Consider the following 20,223-nt stretch of genomic DNA (forward strand, 5'->3'; position numbering starts at 1 on the left):
TATGACTATCATATTATTTAAATACCTCATTAAATTAACTTCTTGGCATATTATCCATCTTAAGATATGATGACGCACGAAAACACGAGGTGTAACATCCTTCCCCCCTTAAGAACATTCATCCTCGAATGTTGCGGGATATTCCAAATCTCGAGTTTTCTAAAAAAAATAGGCAAAGTTTCTTCTGTAAACAGGGCTAATCAAAACATGTCAAACACTCTAAACAAATATCCAAGGCCATACAGGGCTACACAATGACATAACAATATCAATTTGGCCCCTCATGACCATCTATATATACAAAAATCACAATAGGTTAGCCATAACTTACCTCAACCGTCATTTGCTGAAGTCTTCAATATACTAGTCCTGATTGCTTCAACAGCAGCACTTAACAAGATGTATAGATCGTACTTAATAAATAAGATAGAGGAGGAAGTATTGTATCACACGAGTGCCAATGGAAATTTGAAGTCTGAAACAGATGGGATTATTTAGTCTTCTTCTTCTCCTCTGTCTCTTTATGTCGTTTCTTCGACCAAAGTATTTTTACCCTTTTAGCTTACAACTAACAAACGTAATGATCAAGGATAGTGATGGGGTTTTCTTATGCGATAGATCTTCCGTGACTCGAGCATTCTTAACGGGGTTAATATAAGAAGGATCGTCTAGGTACTTACAAAATGCCGGGTCAACTATCTTAAGTTCTTGTAGCAAGTCACGTTTTTAAATTACTTAGTCGGTCTTTTGTAAAATCTGTTATGGTTTGGCATTTTTGAATTAAGCTTGTTTTTCTTGCTGAATCTCTATACGTCCTTTATGGGCGATACTTGTAAAAACATCCAATCTCCCATTTGACCTTCAAGTCTTGATGTCAGTCATCTGAATAGAACTTCTGTCGATTCTGAGTTATAAATAGTCTTTCCCGAATTAGTTTCACTTCTTTTAGAAGGTCATCTATATGGAGACATTGAATTCGCCAAAACAGGACTTTCAAACTTTTCTTTGATGGGTTCAAATAACTTTATCTTGCCCACCTTGGACCACTGATATGAATACTCGAATGGTAACTAGTATTGTCGACGAATCCAATGAGCAGCATATGATACTTCCTTTGAAGTCTAAAACACAAGCTCATAACATACCCTCAAGCGTCCGAAGGGTGCACTTGACTTTCCCGTTTATCTGCGGATGGAAAACTGGGCTGAGCTTAATATGAGTACCCAGGTTCTCTTGGAATTATTTTCAGAACTGTGCACCTGAACCAGGCGAAATGGGGACTGGAATTCCATGAAGCTGAATCATTTCATTACTGTATAATCTAGCATAATATTTCGGCTGTATATGTAGTTTGAACAGGTAAGAGCTGGTCCTATCCACAATTACTCAAAGGAGTTGAACTTCCGACGGACGTTAAATAACCCTGAAATGGAAACCCCTACTATAGATTACACTTTGAGATCCACACCAAGTACAGTGGTCTCTTTTTCTTTTTTTAACAAGTTGTCGGGCTTACTTCTTGAATTCCTTGTACAACCCAGTGACATTTTTTTCATCTCTATTTCTCAGCATATAACGGGTTAACGGTTTAATCCTTGCCGTGGCCTTACCGATTTCTTAACATCTTATAGTTATTCTTCATATTGCATCGTTTAGGTCCTTTTTCTGTGATAAGCCATGGATTATTTTTTCTCCTCTTTTTCTCTAGTCCTCTTACTACTGAGTTGTTTTATTATCCTCAAATAACTTAAACTCTTCTTCCATTACTATCTCCCTTCATATCCTTCGTTCGTATGCTCCCTGGTTAAAATCAATTAGTCCCTAGTTTTGACCCCCATCCAGCGGATGTATTGTATCCCGAAGTCGAACTCCTTATATAGCTTTGTTTCCCTGCCGATAATTTTCATATCTTGCTGCCGTATCCATTCTTACTTCACGTTTCTTTTATTTACCAACCCCTTTAGTTTATTCCTTTCCGTCTCATTACGGCAACATTACGTATCTTCTCCTTCGGAATTCAATTGCGTCAATATCCTTAGCTTGTATGATGAATCCATCTTCCAATGGTTATGTCATGTTTATACCTCAATTGTTGTATACCTCCTTATGTGCGTCTTTATTGTTCTATTTCGTAAGTATAACTATATCCTTCCTCGGTTCGCTTCGTAAGTATAACTATATCCTTCCTCGGTTCGCTTCCATCTATCTTGTTTATTGGTCGATGTCTGAAAATTCAAATTGCTTTCTCGAATATGTATCTTCCTTGCTAATATGGTTACTTTCCCTTGTGTTAGTTCTTTTTCTCAATAATGGTTTCATTTTCCTTTACGTATACTTCTTCTAACATCGCATGTTTGTCGAGTAGATTAGGCTCCTGTTGACTTCTTCTTTCTGATAACTTCCCCCCTTTAGGGGTATCTTCACTGTAATATTCTCCGAAAATTCACTTTATTACAGTTTCGGTTCCTATCGTCCCATTCTCTCATGATTTTTCTCTTCCTAACAATTTAGTCTTCTTTCACCAGTATCTCTCTTATCGAAGTAATTTCCTCTCACGTAGGGCTAATATTTATATTCTTTGCTGCTTTTCTTCCCCATGTCTATATATACAGGTATACTTTCTCTCGCAGTCATCAGATGCCTTAATTATATTACGGAATTTCTCGAGTTTCTAATTCTCATCATGATACTTCATTAATATTGATTACCTTTCATTCTTTTATAATGTTCATCCCCTATATTTTGTCCAAGCATCATTGTCGTAGTTTATTATCGCACCAAGGGCATCCTTTCCTAAATTCATTTTATCAGATCGACCTTTCGCTAGTTTACCAACTGGAATCGTATAGCTTGCCATTTTTGTTATTTCTAATTCTTACCATTGTCCCACACTTATCGAGTCATCGACTCCCTCTATCTCACTCTCTTTTCACTTACTTCTTGTCATAATGTCCTCCTGCTATTGACAACCATTCTATGGCCTCGCTAGGAGTCTTGAAATCACATTTTCCTATCTTTTACATTTCAGTATCACTTATATTATAGGATCTAAGAGTGTCAAATATGCTCGGGGTTAAGAGAGGGTTGGTTCAGAAGTCTATTTGCTTAGAGATTGAATATAACTATATTTTCATTTGCCACCTCCCACTCTTATTTTCCAGTTGCGTCTACACTCATCTACATATCATCCTTTCTTATAATAATTAATAGCCAAGTCAATTGTAAACGCAACACAATTAGTCCCCCAATAAAATTTAATATAACTGTTTGTTTCGTAACTCTGGATAACGTAAGGATCTATTATTCCCCTTAACTCAATCTTGGGCATCTATATACTCTGTGGCCTTTGCTTCCACACCAATAACATTCCTCAACATCACCCGGACATTGCCATAGTGCACGTCCCACACTGGTGGCACAGCGACTGAAGTTCCTTAGGGCATGCTTTGGCTCTATGGCCCAAGGCTCCGCATCCAGAGCATAACTCGGTATCACGTAAACATGACCCGTCATACCTCATCCTGCATTGTTGACAGTGCCGTCTAATACTTCCAACATTACATTGTGTTTGGTTGAATTCTACCCGGGAGCTTCGATTTTTCACGTCTGTCCAGTTTCCTGTTAGCGGTACTCTTCTTTGATATCGGCATTACTTAAAAAGAGGACCAAGGTGAGAAAATAGAAATTCAAATACTTACGACTTCTCTCCAACGCACGATCTAGATTTCAAGGAAGGTAACATCCTAAATGCCCTGTAGCCTCCTGATTATAAATGTGGCGTGCTACACATCCATAATCAAGACTCTACTACACACGGCTTATAGACATCCCCAGGACAAACCTGCTCTGATACCAAGTTTGTCACACCCCAACCCTGGGTGAGGTGTGTGGCCGGCACCCGAAGGCCCGAGCGAACCAACTATGATATCTGAACTCTATGACATGAACCGCAGGCAGACAAGGCCACTGCATGACAATAGTAAAAATAAAACATGACAATCTGCAAGCAGAAAGGCCCAACAATACATATATGCATATCTAAGGCCGACAAGCTATAACCAAGAAAGACAACTATCCAGAAGGCCGACAAGGCCAAACATAACATATATGCACTGACTGATAGTTTGAAAGCCTCAAAGAGTACTAAGATGTGTGAACTGGTCGAGACAAGGCCCCGCCATACCCAGAACCACACACACACACACATATATATGTACACATACATGCATGCATCCTACCCAATGACTCTGACCAACAACTCCGGAAAAGTGGAGTGCGACAACCAACTACTGAGGAGGCGCACTGCGCCTGGCTATCTGCATCTGTGGGCATGATTACAACACACAAAAGGGTATCAGTACGAAAGATGTACCGAGTATGTAAGGCGGTAAGCATAAACACAAAGTATGTAAACAACATGAGAAGAGGTGTAAAGACAACCTGAAACTTGGAACAAGGCCACTGAGGGAAACCATAACCACGACATGAATATAAATGTATGCTTGTAAAATCATTCCTCACTGTGGAGGCATATATCATATCATATTATAATAATAAATCCTTCTATGGGGTGAGCTCATCATTATAACATCATCTCGGCCAACTTGATCAATAGCATGCACAGCTACGTGTCTACCCGCCCGTCTATGACACGGTGCGATAAAGAAAGAAATACATCTAGGGGGACACTTACTGGCCAACTATAGCGCGGCTTGGTAATTAAAACAAATACATATATATAAGTGCAATGCAAGACCGACCTCAGAAGAGATATCATGGAAAGAGTCGGAGTGACCTATCGTCGTTATCCTCCGACCATCGTTATTTTCGCTATGTTCATCATTCTTAATCAATAGGCCAAAGAAATACAAGTACAGGGAATTATCTTGTTATGAATTATACACGAAGCCGAAGTTAGCAAAACTCTTATGAAATATGATCGACACAACTTTTATCAGAAAGAGTGTACCAACGGGAGGTTTGTCACCTTTGAGCAATCGACAAGAAGATAAGGATTAACTCAATTAAAGGAAGTACAATCAACTCAACTTTGACGTGAAGAGTACCGTAACGAATATCATTCTTCATTCGATAAACAAGAGGGACCTGAAATGCGAAAAGTACTTCAATACAAGTTATTCATGAGAAAAGGGTAAGCTTAACCATTTTGGAACATAATCGACACAAGTTGAACGGAAAGTCTTTTAATCGATTACCAAAAGGAAATATGGAACGTGGAACATACTTTGGTAAAAGTCATAGATAAAGTATGGGTTAGCTCAATTATCATGGAACGCGATCGATCCAAGTTTACGGAACAACTTTTCAATGAAAGGTCATTTGAAATCTAGGCAAGCCACAAAGAGAATAGAAATCCCTACATACCTTGTTGTTGAAGCAAATCCCATCACACGAGCTCTCGTATCCTTTAAAACTGATCATCTACATTACATGCACAATTCGGGATCAATTCCGGGTTCATAACTTATAGGAACTTTCATTGAGACATTTTGTAGACTAACTTGCGGGCATAAGTTTATAGAGTCATTTGTAGTTCAATTCCTCCATATAAAATTCATAAGGACTTGTTCTAGGGAATTCTTCTTTCGATTTCTATGTAAAACACTTGTAGCTTAGGAGGATCATTAAGATCAGGAAACTTACCTTAATTTATGAAAAAAAAAACCAGCACCAAGATTACTTCAAGTTGAAGAAACCTTCCGAAAAGCGAAACGACGATTCTACGAGTACCACGTGATTACTTACGTTGTATTTACTTGTTTAGCTCTTGGATCTGGTCTTGATTCATGGAGGAGGGTCTAAGAGAGTGTAGGAGATGTTTAGGGTTTGGAGTTTGGGAGAAATTAAGTTCCAATTCGTTTTGGGGCTTTATTATATGAGATGATTTAAGTTGCCACCGACCATGCCCTCTGTTCCGCGGCAGTTTGCACCTTTGGACGGAAATGCAAATATCCTTCTACTCCGACGTCGTATCGATGAACGGTTAAATGCGCTGGAAACTAGACTCGTAGATCTTCAATTTGTTGGGTGGTTCACCCTGTAACTCCTAGTAGATTGAGCGAAAAGTTGTGCCACATCTGACCCTAAATTCCAGCAAATTTACAACCATAACTTGCGACGACCATTGTCGACTTCCGTATTATAAACCGTTTAACTTCAAAACTTAACATATGACTATCATATTATTTAAATACCTCATGAAATTACCTTCTTGGCATATTAGCCATCTTATGATACGATGACGAAACACGAGGTGTAACACTTAAAGAATAGCTTGGCGATTTTCTTGGTTGTGCAACTTGGTGAGGTAGGCATGAAGGTTGCATTCTTAGAAAATATGTCCATGACCACCATTTAATACTATCATAACCGTCGGAGACAAGTGACAAAGTCCATAGTCACGCTTTCTCATGGATGCTCCACAACTGGTAGTGGCTCTAAAAGTCCTTCAGGCTGCAGCCCTCTACCTTGTCCTATTGGCACACAAGACAAGTACAAAGGGTTGTAAGGCATCAATAATAGGCAGATATGGTGACGACATGGTAGAAAAAATTGTAAAATAATAGGAGGAATAGATTCAAGCCAATGCTAAGTCCGATAATCGGAATGATTGATAAGAAGGTTTTAGAGGATTTCGAACTAGTTTTGAAGGTGATGAGTTAAAAATGAAGAAGAGAGACGTTTATATGAGTTTTGGGTATCAAAATCATCATTACCTTGCTAATTGGCAACCCCTTAGCTCAATTGCAAGAGGAAAGGTGTTCAAAGCATTTGATTCGAGGAGGCGTGCATCTTATTAAATGGTGTAGAACCTTTTGAATGCTTTCCTGCCAAGAAATGGAAAACCTTTCCACTTCCTGATCACATCTGACCGACAAGTTGGGGGTCTATCTGCATGGGGTGAAGCTGGAATTGACGAGTGGACAAATCAGGTAGTAGTACATGAAAATAGCGATAGGTCAGACGTGAGTCAGCAGGAACAACGCTTGGTCCAGCTCATGCGCTCGTCCAGTTAGCATTCCAAGCTAACGGTTACCTGAGTCATAGCTTGGGGAACCGAGCATAGGATTTTGACCGGGCAAGGTAAGATATAGAGTTCAACCATTACGGAGGAATGCCAGAACTTTGCCAGCCGTTACTCAATCCTGATAATAGGCATATATTGGGTTTAATGAGAGCGTGATTCGTAGATCTTATTCCTTGAAGTGTAGGTATAAATTTGACCTTGCATTCCTGTTGAAGGGCATTCAAATTCTAACTAGTATACAAAGCGTCATACTCATACTTAGAAATTCTTGGAGTTCTTGGTCACTCTTAAGTTTCATTATATTATTGCATTGCTCAATTCAACAGCTTTCTTGGCGGCTTTGCCAGCTTACAATGCTGGAATTCAGGTTGCTCTTGTTTACTTATTCAATTATTCAATTGTTGCTATTTTGTCGTTTAATCATATTGCTACATTACGTTTCTTATCTATTAAATTTGGTCAACTCAATTCGCGTGTCCATAAATCATGTGTACAAATTTAACTATACCATTTTAGGGGTAAATATTTTCATAATTGAGGGACAAATTTAAGCAATTTCACTAACAATAAGGTCAAACTTAGTTGAGCCTAACAAAAATAAGCCATTTCACTAACAATAAGGTAATATTTAGAGCCTGTTTGGATTAACTCATTTTAGGTGCTTTTGAGTCAAAATGACTTTAAGCACTTTTGTAGTATTTGAGTAAGATAAAAACGTGTTTTTAAGCCAAAATAAAAAAATTAAGCCAAAAACCATTAGTTAGAATTGACTTATGCTTATAAGCCCATTCAAAAAGGTTCTTGTTACCAAATTCGAAGGGATGTCAAAAAGTTATCAATAATTAACCCAATTAATAGCCCATTATAGTAAAAAAACTTAAAATAACCCCACTTTTTTTAAAACAACCAAATTTAAACTTACTAGCCTACTTAATTTCTTTTTTTTGCCAACCCTAAGACCCTTTCTCCGCTCGATGTTTCTCTCTTTTGATGCCTCTTTCTTTAGCTCTTCAAAATCATTGTTCATCCACAAAGTTGAAAAAGAATATCTACCCCGGCACTTGGATCCACATTACCAAAATGTAAAATCTATCTCAGCCATCAGTTTTTTACCAAAAGGAATTGTTCTTTTTTTATATGAAACTACGAAGAGTCCATGACTAAGATTGTTACGGTGCTTAGTTATTCTGTGAAAGTGTTTAACTTTTCGAATAGTTTATCACTTCAATTACACATCTTCGACCATTAGGCATTATCCTATCTTCTTCTTCTTCTTCTTTTTAGATTTGCCTTTTTTTTTCTTCAAATTCGCAATCAATGTGGTTCTAGATTAATATTCGTGTATAATCATATGATAATGTATAATTAGTTTATACACTGATTATATATTAATTATACATTGATTATACAAATTACACATTAAATTTTAAGATATATAATCACTGGTTACTCTTGTATAATCATTTTATACTCTATGTATAGTGTTTATATGCCAATTATATGTCATTTATACATGTATTACACCTATTTTGATTTTCAAAATAATGAATTTAGTAAAAACAAAAAATACATTTTCCAGCAAGTTATTTTCTTTTTTCATTTGAGTGAATCACAATTATGTTTTAATTTCATTTTGATTGATCAAATCTGGGTTACCAAGAAATTGAAAGAAGCATGCTATTTATCCGGCTAAAAAAGTTTAAGTTTATTACAGTAATATAGAGTTTAGGGCTAGGCTCAGAAAGAAACATTAATTGGGGGTTATTTGTGTTTTTCCCCCAAAGTTATCGGATAGTTGAGGGGCATTTTTGCCCTTTTCCCTTATTCGTATTAAGTTTACCCGCTGTTTTGTTTTTGCCCAAACCCAAGTCTTAGCCCCCGTTTGGCCATCAATATTATTCACTTTATTCCGGAATTTTTTTTCATTTTTTTCCGAAATCAACGTTTGGCTATGAAAATTCCGAATACAACTTGAAGTTATCAAGTTGTATTTCGGAATATCAAAAACTCAAAAAACTTATTTTTTAAAAAATTTTCACATTTTTCATTTTTTTACAATTACATTTCACCAAAAACTATAATTTCAAAAATTATGGCCAAACACAATTCAAACTCGTAACTCCAAAATTAATTTTAGTATCTATGCACAAACGGGGATCTTATAAACTCAAGTGGGAAACTTTGGTTTCTTTATACAGTAGCGCACGCAGTCGGAAAAAGAGTAATTTTTCCCGCCATGGTATCAATGGAAGTGGATTCAGAGAAGAAGCCTCTCCAGCGAAAACAATGCCTTTACCAATCTTTCGTATGAATGATTCCTCCTCCTTCATCCTTCTTTGGTTTTCGGTTCGAGCAAATATCTCTTCTTGTTTTCAATTTTATGATTTGATTAATTTGACAAAAACAGGACGAGGGTTTTGGGATTGAGAAGGAGGTGTACAGAGGTCAACAGTACAGCCAAATATATTTTGCGAGGCTCCATTTGATGCGTACTCTCCTTTACTCTCTCATTCCCAACTGGAAACCCCATTTACCTGGTAATTACCCTTTACCCCCCTTCCTTCTTTTACCTCATTTACATTTTTTCTTTAATTTGGTCTGCTGGCTTTTTCATAATTTTAGTTTCCACTTGTGTTTCATTAATCTGGTGATTTTGGTGGGTGCTACAATTTAAAACACAACTGCAAGGCTGATTTTTGTAAGGCAACAAATTATACAGTTTTACGAATAAAATGCACAGGTGATCCTTACATGTTGCAAATACCAAAATGTGCATTCTCTGAGTTTCAAAATTTTCAGCTCCCCCATTTTGGTAACCAATTCATCCTATTTTCTGTTGCCTTATCTCCCTTGTTTATGTTTAATTATCTAACTGTAGCTTTTGGTGATCCTATGGTGATTTTATCTTCAAAAAGTGGCTAAATTTATTCCTCAGAACACAAGGTGGAAACTCAAGAAAGAGAAATCTGGGATTTCCACTTGTTACTGTAGCATCATTTAGAGCTGGCTTATTGTTGCTTAGAACATTTACAGTATCAAATATTAGATTTTTCCTTGTGTTTTGTTTCCTTCATTACTGTATCTGTTTGCAGTCTGTACTGTTCTGAGATTAGAGGAAGGCAAAGAATGCATTATAGTTGGGACTCTCTACAAGCACATGAAGCTTAAACCTTCTATTCTTGATGAGTACTCTAAGGAGGTATAAAACATTGATCACACAACCTGTTGATTTTCCTATCTAATGTTTTAGAACCTTTCTTGTGCAAACATCTCCCTTCTTTAAGCAATTAATAATCAAACTTGGTTGTACAGCGATCTGCTTCACCGCTTGTACAGCGTCATAACTTTACGCATCCAGATGATAGTTTAGTTCTGGAAGATGAAAGCGGAAGAGTCAAACTAAGCGGTTCTTTGCTTTTGCCGTCTACATATGTAACAGGTGAGTAGCTTTAGCTCAATCCTGTCATTTGGTTGGACTGTCGTGTAACTGATTTTGGTTGTACGATTTGCCTTTTAGCTTTTTTCTAATGACATTTTTGGCTGAAGATGTAGTCGTTGACTGACGTTGCTTTTTCTCCCTTTTGCATGGGTAAGTTAGTTGGCCCAAGAAATGAATTGCTTTTATATATGTGAATGTTTCGTAGGTAATATTATTGCATTGCATGGAAAAGAAACTAGTGCTGGTGACTTTTTGGTTGAAGATATTCTAGAGGCTGGCCTACCACAGCAAATAGAGCGACCAATTCAATTAGGTACCTAACTTCTCCGTTTTTAGTTGTCAATGACATTATCTCGTGATCTGTGCTTGTGTTCATCGAATACTGCATCTATACAGGCAGCATTTTTTCATTTTAGATCTCTGATTGGCACACCTGGGGCCATCATATAAGTTTCTGCACAAAAAGTTGAGCTAAAAATTACTTTATTTTAGCCTACTCTTTCTCCTAAGATTGTTTTGTTGAAACCTATGCTTTATTGTATGAGAACAATGTAAATTTCAATAGTGGAAATAGATCAGATCCTGTTCAACACATCATTTAAGCTTGGCATATTTGATTTTAAAATTCTGGCCATTTTTGTCTAGTTAAGTTTATTTCCTTTCACGTCTCTAATATCTTGCTGGACCTTCACTTTCTACAAGGTCCCCTTACTACTCAGTCACCTCTCTGTATTACGGTAGCTACTTCACGTGTTGCTGACTCAATTATAAAGAATATATCTGTTTCTTAGACAGCATCAGTAAACAAGGTGTCTTGATTTTCTTGTTGTTAATGTCTCATCTATGTATGGGATCATTTCTGAATTTTCATCACCCTGTCCATGTGAACTATGAAGCTCAGTGGAATTGCATAATCAATTAAATATGATTCTTTTTCATAACTAAAAGGTTGTTAGACAAGGAAAGAGTATTTTTTTTCCAGTTCCTTTTTTTTTCCTGGAACATAACCAAACATCTTCTGTTGGATTTAACAGGTGAAGATAAATATGTGGTTTTCATATCTGGTTTGACTGTTGGGAGAAGCTCTTCTAATCCTCTCCAGTTTCAACTTTTTGTTGACCACATTACTGGACATTTAGGAGATGAGAAGGTTCAATAGTATTCTATGCTTTACTTTCTACTAATAAGTATTCGATACATGACAATCTAGCTAATATTATGCTTTCCTGTAAATGTGCCACTTGAAAAGGAACAAAATATTGCAGCTCAAATAGTTCAAGTTGTTATTGCTGGAAACTCTGTTGAAGTTCCTCATGGACTTCTCAATGGACAGGTACTAATCTTTACTTTTGTCCTTTTAGCAAACTTCTGACTACCCATCCCTTATCCATCCATTATCTTTTCCCATGTATACCTCAGAGAATTGTTACCTCTCATTATAGAGGAGGATTTTTTGCAGTCACATTCCAGAATTGCTAACACTTCTCTCTGGCTTCAAACTTGTTGATAAAAACAGGAGGAGCATTTTGCTGTTCCAGATGTAGATTAAATACCAAAAAGCATATTTGAGCAATTTCTTGTTTTAATGCGTCAATTCAAATGCTCTGTGATTATAAGTGCTACATTAATTAGTCTGGTTTTGCTCATTAGAAAATGGAAAAAATGAACTCAACAAGAAACAACACTAGTAACTGGTTGGTGTCAAGACTTGTTGTTGCACTTGCATTAGATCCAGTTTTCTCCAGTCGTTCAGTTTAGTTAGAAACCTCTATGTCAGTGTAGGGTTGAATGAGATTTAGAGAAACTATATAGTTTTAGAGAGCCCTAATTTACCTAAAGACAAATAATTTAGTTTTAATGAATTGTTCCGAAATGGTTCCAAAGGATCCTTACTGATGAATAGGGGAACTCCCATTCCTTCACTGACATCAGTCCACGGTAAAATGGTCTAACTAGACATTATTTCCACTGTTCCTCCTATTCCCAAGTTCTTCATTCGTTATTCACATTTTCTATTTATACAATAGCCTGAGAAGATTGTTAACCTTTTCGACCTCTCAGTCTGGAAGGTTTCTCCTAACATATACCTAAACTGTATATTCAATAGAATTTTCCATCTGCCTTTGCCGACAAGATATTTTAACACTCAAAACCAGTACATAAAAGTATGTGTTGGCGCAATCTTTGATTCTACATCGGATATTGCTATAAAACTTCTCCTACACTTTCATATTGCTTTTCAAAAGAGCTACCTTATATGGTATACTAAACTTGCTGATATCCAATCTTCTTGTTGAGTGCCATCTTTTTCTGTGATAACACTTCTCCATAATACTGGCTCTTCCACTTCAAACCTCCAAATCCATTTACCTAGCCCTGTTGAACACCCTCAAGTCCTTGAAGTTACATAATTTTTCTTTCTTCTCTAGTGATTGAAATTAGATGTTAGACTTTGGTTCAGCTTTTCAGCTAAATCATTATTTACATTAAGGTATTATATGGTGAAGGAGAATGTTGGAAACACAGGAGGGGGGGGGGGGGGTTGGGGGTTATATGCAAATAAAATTTAGTCGACTTAGTCTGATTAAGCCGACTTTATACTGAGGTTCAAGAACTGCAGAAGATACTGGTTATTTATTCAAATTAAGTAAGTAAAAATATGTGGAAATATACCTGGACAACAAAAAATATGTAGAAATAGAAAGAGACAAGGAACTTTATGCTTTTTCAGATCACAACTGTGTGCCTAGTCTAGTTCCCTTGGGTCACAAGTGAGTTATATTTAGAGCACTTCGAGGATTTTTTTAATTTGACGACAACTTGGATGGTTTTCTAGTGCTCACCACCAACATGACTAAGTTGGTTTTCACTCAATCACCATTAACGTTCACCATCATTTAGTTTTCACTCGATCACCAACAACGAACACACCCTTCAGTTTTCACTCGATTACCAAAAAAAAAAAAAATAAAATAAAAAAAAAAATAGAAATCCACACAAACCGCTTTCTTTTTTTCTCACTTTGTACGTCACTACAGTGTTAAAATGTATTTAGAAGCACAAGAGAGTTTTCTGGAGTAAGCTGTGTACTTTATGTCGTTGCCGATTCTCTTTTATACCCCTTTTCTAAGATCTTCCTCTTGAATTTTCTGACTGTTAGTCCTCATTAATTTTACCGGTTTCTTGCTTTGGAAATCAGTATTTGACTTGCTTGATTACATTTGAGATTCCTTGTATGATCCTTGTCTTTGATTATGGTCCAGCGCCCTTTTTGACTTTGTACTCAATCCTGAATGTAGTCTTGGTTCAACCTTGATTTGGCCTTTGGGAAAAAGGGCCTCCTTTAAAGTGCTCATAGACATAGCTTCCACTGGAAAGAAGGAAGCCTTGTATTGAAGATCTGCCCTTTTTTCAACTCCTAGAATCAAGGCCTTCTATCCGGTGTTGCCATATTCAGAAGATGTTTCTTCCTTGAGTGAGGGCTTCTGAAATATTCCCTTTGTAGGAGTGATCTTTTCTTCATTGAATTTTGGCAGTTTCATCTTCCCCCTTCTTGGAAGTGGTTTGCCTTTCACAAGTCCATCTCCTTTGGACAAGTAAGGCTCATATTCTTGTACATCTTGAATTCCTTGCACCATATCTTCATTGTGTATTTTTGTTCTTGCATCAACGATCGACTTCATTAGTGACTGCACGTTGTTATTCAAATATATCTGTCATCATGGTAGTTAACAAATATGACAGTGAACTTCATTAAAAAAACAAATATTACAGTGAAGTATCCAGAACTAAAGTCCAATAATCACAAAAAAAGCCCCCAGGCACATTTCTCGAGACAATGTTCCAGAATCAGAAATGGAAGTCTGTTCCTAGTCCGGTGATCATTCTAATCATGGGAAAACATCTACCTTTCTTTTCTCTTCCTTTTCCCTCTTTTTTCTCTCTTCTTTCAGACTTGACGGGAAAATGGCATTTATTTTGCACTGGGTTTCAAGTCGTATGATATAACAAGATCCTCAGGGACAACAGAAACATGCTATGAGTGGACAGAGAGAAGCAACAACTTCATCATAAGAACAACCTTCAGCAGGACAATGGTTTGGATTGCCCATATCTTGAGAGAGGCATCCAAGGTGAATGTAATATGGTAAGAAGATGGAAGAGACAAAGGACAAGCTCTCTGAGATGTTTTGCTTAAGAAACTACAACAGGTTTGGCCGGTATATTAGTCTCATTAATATACAGGGAAAAGAGGTCAGTTTTAATAATTCCTGAGCTGACATTTAACTCAGGGTGGAATTCCATAGCTGACAAGCTGGGGAGGTTCATTAATATCCATGGACATGATGAGATGGTAGTTGAGCCTAGATTGATTGAGAACATTGAAAGTTTTGGTACCAAAGTTGCATACTTTATTCATCTGTAGGGGTACAAATTTATAGTAGAAACAAACAAACAAACTAGCTATCTGATCCCTTGATTCTAGCAGATTTGATAATCAAGGGATGATTTTATTTGATCTAATTTCCTAAAACATCCAATAGCATATCAGATCTGATTTTATCGATCAATTAAGATCTTACAAAATCGAATCATAATGATCATAATCGATATTCACAAATCAAGACTCCCCTCAAGTTGGCATGTAAATATCTGTCATGCCTAACTTGCTTACAAGAATTTCAAATTTTGGTTTAAAGAGTCCTTTTGTGAAAACATCCGCAATCTGCTTATTTGTTGGGACAAAAGGCATGCACACACTTCCTTCTTCAATCTTCTCTTTTATGAAGTGCCTATCCACTTCAACATGCTTTGTTCTATCATGTTGAACTGGATTGTGAGCAATACTTATGGCGGCTTTGTTGTCACAAGACAACTTCATTGGTAGAGCAAATGGTTTTTTTAGATCTTCCATCATCTTCTTGAGCCAAATCATCTCACGCATCCCATGAGCCATAGATCGGTATTCGCTTCGGCACTACTACGGGCTACGACATTCTGCTTTTTACTCCAAGTCACGAGATTTCCCCCAGATAAATGTACAATATCCGGACGTAGACCTCCCATCGCAGTAGAACCTGCCCAATCCGCATCCGTAAAGCTTTCAATGCTCCTTCGTTGGTTTTTTTTTGAAAAACAACCCTTTCCCAGTGAACTTTTCAGATATCTTAGAATCCTATAGACCGCTTCCTGGTGCTCTTCCTTTGGAGAGTGCATGAATTGACCGACTAAGCTTACAAAGAAAAGCTATATCCGCCGAGCGTGTGTGACAAGTAGATCAACTTTCCCACTAATCTCTCGATATTGACTTTGGTCAATTGAATTTCCTTCTTTGTATTCGAATTTTATATTCGGATCAATAGGTGTTTCAATTTGGACGACAACCACTCATCCCCGTCTCGTTCAAAAGATCTAGCACATGCTTCCTTTGTGACACCATAATGCCTTCTTTTGATCTCGCTACTTCCATGCCAAGAAAATATTTCAATTGGCCCAAATCTTTGATCTCAAACTCCGTGGCCAACTGATTTTTAATTTTTTTTATTTCTGACAAGTCATCTCCTGTAAGTATGATATCATCAACATACACTATTAGGATAGTTGTCTTTCCCTCAAGTGAATGTCGAATGAACATGGTATGATCTGCTTGCCCTTGAGTGTATCCTTGGTTTTTCACAACCGAGTAAACCTCTCAAACCAAGCTCTTGGAGATTGTTTGAGCCGCGAGAGATTTTTTTAGCTTGCACACTCTAGGTCCATACCTTTCTTCAAAACTGGAGGAGGATCCATGTAGACTTCTTCTTCGAGTTTTCCATTCAAGAATGCATTCTTCACATCTAGTTGTTGAGTGGCCAATCAAGGTTGGCATCAATGGTTAAACGGAACCCCGATTGAGTTCAACTTGGCAACCGGAGCAAACGTTTCGAGATAGTCAATCCCGTAGGTTTGAGTGAACCCTTTTGCTACCGTACGCGCCTTATACCTCTCTAGGGACCCATCTGATTTAAACTTGATAGTGAACACCCACTGCAGCCCCACCGTTTTCTTTCCGCGTGGTAGTTCCGCCATTTCCCGTGTTTCATTTCTATCAAGAGCGTTCATCTCCTCTAGAATTGCCTCCTTCCATTCGGGAACTTTCAAAGCATCCCGCACATTTCTCGGTATCTCCATTCCGGATAATTGAGAAAGAAAAGCTACATAGGAAGGGACAAGTTTCTATATGACACAAAATTTGACATGGGATGGTTGGTGGCTTTTCTTACCCCTTTACGTTTGGCAATCGGAAGATCAAGGTCTAAAGTAACAAGGGGTAAATCGGAGTTAGGTTTTGGAGAATTACCTTGTATCTCGCCGAGATCTTGCGGGCGGACGTTTGGTTACGATGAGAGTCTTTAGTCTCTTTTCTTGGTTCCGGTTTCTCTCGAGTAAACCCGTAATTCCCTTGTTTGTTCCCCGTTCTTGTCATTAATTGTATCATGAAAAGGCTCTATTGACTCGCTTTTTTCATTTTCATTATTTAAGTCGTGATCTCTTACCTTCTCATGGTTGTTATTACCAAAAGTACTATTTCCGGTGTCTATGATAAAACCTGGATCATTTTGTTTGTCACACACGAGGTCAAGAGGTTCCTTATTATCCCTCGAATCTTCACTATGTTTCTCCCCCTGAAGATGAGTTCCAAAAAACAATTGAGATTCAAAAAAAGTGACATCCATTGTGACAATGATCTTCCTAGAATTTGGGTCATAACACTTGTATCCCTTTTGACTAGGAGTATAGCCAACAAAAACACATTTTTTAGGACGTGGATCAAGTTTACTCCTATTATGATCATGAGCATGAACAAATACACTACACCCAAAAACTCTCAAAGCTAGATCGTAGTCAATCTAGAAGTAGGAAAGTATGTCTTGAACATACTGAAAGGGGTTTTAAAATCTAGAACACGGGAAGGCATCCTATTAATAAGATAGGTGGCTGTCAAAATAGCTTCTCCCCAAAGAAATTTAGGGACTCCACTTGTGAATAATAACGGGCTCTGGTTACTTCCATAAGATGCCTATTTTTTCTCTCGGCTATTCCATTTTGCTGGGGTGTATCAGGACAAGAACTTTGGTGCACTATTCCCTTGGAAGTGAAAAAATTGCCTAGCTGGTCATTAAAAAACTCTCTCCCATTATCACTCCGAAATATTTGAATCTTCTCATTAAATTGTGTCTCAACCATAACATAAAAAGCCTCAAACATATGTTTTACTTCCCTTTTGTCTTTCAATAGGTACACCCAACTTAGTCTAGTGTGATCATCTATGAAACTCACAAACCACCTTTTTCCATTTACAGTTGCTACCCTAGAAGGTCCCCAAACATCGCTATGGATTAACTTGAAGGGTTTTGTGGCATGGTATTTTTGGGAAGAAAAAGATGAGCGTCGGTGTTTAGCCATTTCACAAAATTCACACTGGAAAGAAGATGGACTTTTATTCATAAATAACTGAGGTAACAAGAGTTTCAAATAATGAAAACTAGGATGACCAAGTCTATAGTGCCATAACATGACTTTATTATCAACTAGAACAGAATTCAAACAAGTTGAACTAAAATTTGCTGATTTGTCACCATCTTCAAGAAAATAGAGACCTTCAGACTCTCTAGCATTGCCAATCGTCCTCCCCGAGACCTTGTCCTGAAATACACATGAAGTAGAGTCAAAGATAGCACGACAATTAAGGTTTCGAGTCAATTTGCTGATGGACACAAGATTGCAAGACAATTTTGGAACATGAAGGACATCAAAAAGAGTCAAATGAGGGGTTAATTTGATTGTCCCTTTTCCAGCAATTGCTGAGAAGGAACCATCAGCAACTCTGACTTTTTTATTTCCTGCAGAAGGAGTGTAAGTCAAGAAAATATGAGAATTCCATGTCATGTGATCACTAGCCCCTGAATCTATAATCCAAAAACTCACACCTGTTGAATTTGTACTCATAAAAACAGATGGTACAGTACCTGTTTGGGAAAAAGAACAAGTGGGAGTGGAAGGATCGGGTTTACTGGTTTGGAGTTGAGATTGGAGAAGTTTGTGCAGTAGCTCTAATTGCTCCTTGGTGAATGGTGGCACTTCTAGAGAAGGTTGCAGCCCTGATTCTTCGCTGGAACTCTGAAAGGCCTGGCTGCCACGGTTGTCTGCCCCCTTTTTCTTCCAGTTAGGCGGTTTCCCATGGATTTTCCAGCAGGTCTCACGAGTGTGCCAGTATTTTTTTGCAAAGATCACACCACGGCTTCTTTTTCTTGTCATTTTCATTTTTCGCAGCAACTAGAGCAGAGGAATCTATATTTTTTCCTTCCAGATTAGACTCTAATTTTAGCATAACATTCCTCCTTGTTTCTTCTCGCCTAATCTCAGAAAAAGTTTCCCTCAAAGTGGGCAGTGGGTTTTTTCCAAGAATTCGTGAACGAAGTTCATCAAATTCTTGGTTCAATCCTGCTAGAAATAGATATACCCTCTCATTTTCTTCTTTTTTCATTGCTTTTACACTATCCTTAGGACACTCCCATTCATCATTATAGCATTGATCTAATTCTTGCCATAAGGAAACCATCTCATTATAGTAAATAGTAACACCCCTCTCCCCCTGCCTAGCTTTCCGCAGTTTAATTTTTAATTCAAAAATCTGAGAAGCATTTTCTACGTCAGAATAAGTCTCTCTAACAGCCTCCCAAACATCCCTAGCAGTGGGAAGAAACAAATATGGTTTACCTATGGCAGCTTCCATGGAGTTTAGTAGCCAAGCAATTACCATTGAGTTTTCTGATCTCCAGGCATTCATTTTTGGGTCTCCTGGTTCAGGCTTTTTTGTCTCTCCAGTTAGGTGCCCAAGTTTTCCTCGACCATCAATAGCCAAACGAACAGACTGCGCCCATTCCAAATAATTCTTGCCATTCAGCTTGTGAGAAGTAAGCTGAAAAGACAAATGAGAGGAATCTCCGCCTTGGTTCATAGTTGTCTCGGTCGGAACTTTGTTAACAGAATTCTCGGCTTCTGTTGATGCCGCTGGCTGACGTTGCGCAGTAAATGCTGTTTTAGTCATGAGCAACACAAGAATAAAGCTGCTCTGATACCATGAAAGTTTTGGTACCAAAGTTTCATACTTTATTCATCTGTAGGGGTACAAATTTATAGTAGAAACAAACAAACAAACTAGCTATCTAATCCCTTGATTCTAGCAGATTTGATAATCAATGGATGATTTTATTTGATCTAATTTCCTAAAACATCCAATAGCATATCAGATCTGATTTTATCAGATCAATTAAGATCTTACAAAATCAGATCTGATCATAATCAGATATTCACAAATCAACAAACATTCCTTATGCAGAACATTCCTTGATATTGGAATGGCCTATGACCACGTCAATTGGGCTTTTCTTATAATAATTCTGAGGGACGTGGGTTTTAGCAACAAGTGGAATCAATTGTATAAGATTCTACATATTCAATGTGAAATTTTCTCTTAATTAATGGAAGTTCTGAAGGTTTCGTCCAATCTCACGGGGGATTAAGGCAGGGTGACCCTATGTCACCCTTTCGTTTTATACCATCCATGGAGGACTCAACCACATGATCAGAAAAACCAATACTAATGGGTGGATTAGGTTCGGTGCCCAATGTAACAGAGGTGATTACATGGAGATAACACACTTACTATATGCAGATGATTCTTTGGTCTTTT

The 20,223-nt window shown here is 37.6% G+C and overlaps 1 protein-coding gene and 1 long non-coding RNA gene across 3 annotated transcripts in view; both read left to right on the plus strand.

Moving 5' to 3' along the window:
* Positions 1-9,212: 9,212 nt before the first annotated feature.
* LOC132045674 (DNA polymerase delta small subunit-like) overlaps positions 9,213-20,223 on the plus strand; it is a 44,719-nt gene continuing 33,708 nt past the window's right edge. The window contains exons 1-8 of one of the 2 annotated variants that reach the window (XM_059436244.1): positions 9,213-9,353; positions 9,456-9,585; positions 10,141-10,247; positions 10,361-10,487; positions 10,693-10,800; positions 11,522-11,637; positions 11,737-11,820; positions 14,024-14,083. In XM_059436244.1, the coding sequence (XP_059292227.1) occupies positions 9,285-9,353; positions 9,456-9,585; positions 10,141-10,247; positions 10,361-10,487; positions 10,693-10,800; positions 11,522-11,637; positions 11,737-11,820; positions 14,024-14,083 (801 nt within the window). In that variant the 5' untranslated portion in view covers positions 9,213-9,284. The remainder of the gene's footprint in view (positions 9,354-9,455; positions 9,586-10,140; positions 10,248-10,360; positions 10,488-10,692; positions 10,801-11,521; positions 11,638-11,736; positions 11,821-14,023; positions 14,084-20,223) is intronic. The other variant, XM_059436245.1, reaches the window with a different exon arrangement.
* Positions 17,870-19,410, plus strand: LOC132045676 (uncharacterized). The gene is made up of 2 exons (XR_009412504.1): positions 17,870-17,986; positions 18,017-19,410. It is a non-coding gene; the product is annotated as an uncharacterized LOC132045676 (long non-coding RNA).

The sequence above is a fragment of the Lycium ferocissimum genome, unplaced genomic scaffold (genome assembly GCF_029784015.1).
Source record: "Lycium ferocissimum isolate CSIRO_LF1 unplaced genomic scaffold, AGI_CSIRO_Lferr_CH_V1 ctg763, whole genome shotgun sequence".
NCBI lineage: Eukaryota > Viridiplantae > Streptophyta > Magnoliopsida > Solanales > Solanaceae > Lycium > Lycium ferocissimum.